General features: G+C 48.9%; 1 protein-coding gene across 1 annotated transcript in view; it reads left to right on the forward strand.

Annotated features, from left to right (window-relative positions):
* The first annotated feature begins 2,174 nt into the window (after positions 1 to 2,174).
* Positions 2,175 to 3,167, forward strand: part of LOC105451626 (fatty acid synthase-like) — a 7,320-nt gene continuing 6,327 nt past the window's right edge. The window contains exons 1-2 of the mRNA XM_011692197.1: positions 2,175 to 2,345; positions 2,823 to 3,012. Coding sequence (XP_011690499.1) covers positions 2,175 to 2,345; positions 2,823 to 3,012 — 361 coding nt within the window. The remainder of the gene's footprint in view (positions 2,346 to 2,822; positions 3,013 to 3,167) is intronic.

The raw sequence follows: 3,167 nt of genomic DNA on the forward strand, positions 1-3,167 counted from the left end.
CACCTCACAAAGACGAGCGTTGGTTGCTGGTACCCAATCCTTAGTCGGAATATTCTGTACCCATAAAGCCCGACGTACGGGATCTTTTGGAAATCTTATCATTTTGTAACCTTTTATTGTTGAATTGTTACAAAATGGTGCCGAACATCGAACCATTTTTGCAATAAACGACCGCGATACGCGACACTACCAAAAAATCACAAGCGAAAACCATAACGAAAGCATAAAGAAAGGTTAGATTAAAAAGAGAAAGGAGAAACACTACCTTTCTCTCTCGTAGGATTTAGATCCAATCGTCTTATGGCTTGACTCTGATTGAGGGTCTCTACACAGGACTCTGCCGTGGGCTACCGGAAGTGTCATGAGTTGCGTATCGAGCCGCCCGGAGAATGTGCCGCAAAGCCCTCGTGCACGAGTGCGCGAGTTTATTGTAAGTGCGTGTATTCGCGAGTCCGCGAGTACTTAGCGTCTTCGCATATATCTCTCGTGCGTGTGCTTTCGTTGTACATCGACGCAAGTAATTTAGTGTTCGTTTCTCGTTTCCGTACGTGTGTCTGTCTTGCGAGCCTGTTATTGAGGCTACTCCACACGCGTATTCTTGACTATTATCGGTGCCTGCGTCGTACCGAGAGAGATTCTTTTATCGTACTCTAATGCCGTATCGTTCTGATCGCGTTTTCGTCTACCGGTCCGAGTTTATGTAATTCAGCTCAGGCGGAGTGGATTAAGTTGTGCGCCGCGCTATTTCCGGGTGCCGATCCGGGCGTGCGCATGCGCCCGTCTATCACGCCGGGCCGCGCGTCCCTCTGCAAACGAGGTATCGAATCGAACTCATTATTGTTACTGCGTTTTTCGTTGCCGGCACTTTTTCCTTTTAAACAAGTTGCTAGATTATTTTCTGCCGCATATCGCCAAATATTCTCTTCTTTATGTTTCTTTCTTTTTTGTTAATTATCTTTACTGGAGCCTTTATTATCGCCGTGCCAAGCGTTTATTAAAGTGTCCTTTCTTACTTTACTTCTAGCGTACGCATTCTTCCGCCCGCTTACCACTATCCCGTCGAAAATCAAGTAACTCGCCCTCTGTTTCCGCCCTGCGCCTCTGCCGTTAGGTAGAGCCGGCCGACCCTCGCGCGATCGACCTCGGGAGAAGCATTCGTTTTGGGGAACTTGGATATCGACGAATACAAGTATCTTGTTCGCACTATCGCGTCTGCTGCGAGTTTCGCGAACGACATTGCCGTAGAGCACGTCTGGCGCCCAACTCTCGCGTCGCTACCCCGCGCCGTGTCGATCGCCGCGCGGAGGAACCTGCATAAGAGGACTAACACCTTCCCTCCCGAAATCGTTCACGATTTCCCTCTTTCCGTTTTTGATCCGCGCTCGCGCGAACCTCGAACCTCGCCGAGCGCGTGACAAAATTTGGCGCCCAACGTGAAGCCCTTAAACTGAAGGGCAAATAATAATTTTTCTTTTTCTCGCGATTTGATGGTGGCTTGGCAAAAGAATTCGGGTCATAACGAAATTTATTCTGTTTCTCTGTTTCATTGTTCTGTTGTCTGTGGTTAGAATGTTTAAATATTTGTATGTGTTGTCTGAAATTATTTTTTTTGTGTTGATCACTTTTATCGTGTGCTTTTGCCACGAATTTCGCGGATGTACTTTCGGGATTCAGTGAGAACGGTAACGAGAACACTTGTTTTTGGTGAGAGCTTTCTCTTGATTTTTTTTTCTGATGCAAATACCCTCGCGCGGTTGAATTTTGCGGTGTCGAAAAAAAAATTAGTTAACGAAGACTCGATTCCCTCGAAATGCGAGCGTGACGAATAAGGGAAAGTGAATATTTTCGTGACAAACTCTTGTTTGTCGGTTGCGACCGGAGAATCGTGCACGCTCGCGCAGTTGTTTTCGACGTGATTTTGGGGGGGGAAGGGAAGTAAGTGTTTGTCGGAAATACCGGGTGTCACCTAAATATTGTCGGACGATTGTATGAGCCAATTTAGCCCACCTGACGAACGAGTTTATTTGGCGGATCGCGAACAACTGATTAACAAATTACGTCGACATAATTTGCCAACGGACGGATCGAATTCGGTTTTGGTACTCCGGTTGTTGCGTCGCGTACGAACAACGCGTGGTGTTTTCGAGCGCGCGGGAATCCGCGAGATTGACGAGATGTCGGATTCGGAGCACTTGGATCTGCCTGAGGGTGGGCCGGTTCGTCCGGACAGCCCGTTCGAGGAGATGAGGCTCGGACCGCAGTTCCCGCGCGCGGGCCCGGCGGATCCGCCGCGAGGCGGGGAGCCACTGCTACCGACCGGTACGGGGAAAAACTCGGCAGCCGCGGTATACAAATTAATGAGAGGGTGGAATTTGAAGTTTTCGGGTACTCGCGGAGAGGAGGCCGAAATGTTTCTCCTGCAGATCGAGGAGGGGCGCCGGATCGTACCGGTCGCGGACGCGGACGTGCTACAATGCATCCCTCTTTTCTCGACGGGCATCGCGTTGCAATAATGGTTTCGGGCCAAGCGCGACCGATTTTCGACATGGGATGACTTCACGACGGCGTGGCGCAAGCGTTTCGGGGATCCCGACAATCAATTCGCGTTGTTAGAACAGATCACGCGGCGTAAGTAAGGGGAAGACGAGTCGGTATTGGATTATTTAACCTGCTTAAATGCTCTTTTTAATCGATTATCGCCGCCGTGGAGCGACGCGAAAAAAACAGCCTACGCGCACCGCCACATGCAGCCGCGATTACGCTCGCGCGTGGACGGGAGGGCTGCCGTGGACCTCGACATCCTCGAAGAATTGTCCTTGCAGGCAGAAAGTGACTACGAGGACGAAAAGAGTCTAACGGCCGAACCGAAAGATCTCTTCCCCGATTTAGCATATAAGCCGAAGGCTCGGCGAACTAGGAAGAGCGAGACCGCGGCGGCTATCGGCACCTCGGAGGGGGCAATGAGTCCGGGCTCTAGAATAACTTCTCATTCTCAAATCAAACGATATCACAGTGTTACGAACAATTAGAACCAATTGACAATTGACAAGTATGAAATAAGTAAAAAAATTAAATGTATAAAATACACATAAATTTACTTTATTTCTAGATAATCCAAAAAAATAATTACAAATCATGAATGGCACAGAAGCATCGTGGAACGGTAT

This window comes from Wasmannia auropunctata, unplaced genomic scaffold (genome assembly GCF_000956235.1).
Source record: "Wasmannia auropunctata unplaced genomic scaffold, wasmannia.A_1.0 LD336049.1, whole genome shotgun sequence".
Classification (NCBI taxonomy): domain Eukaryota; kingdom Metazoa; phylum Arthropoda; class Insecta; order Hymenoptera; family Formicidae; genus Wasmannia; species Wasmannia auropunctata.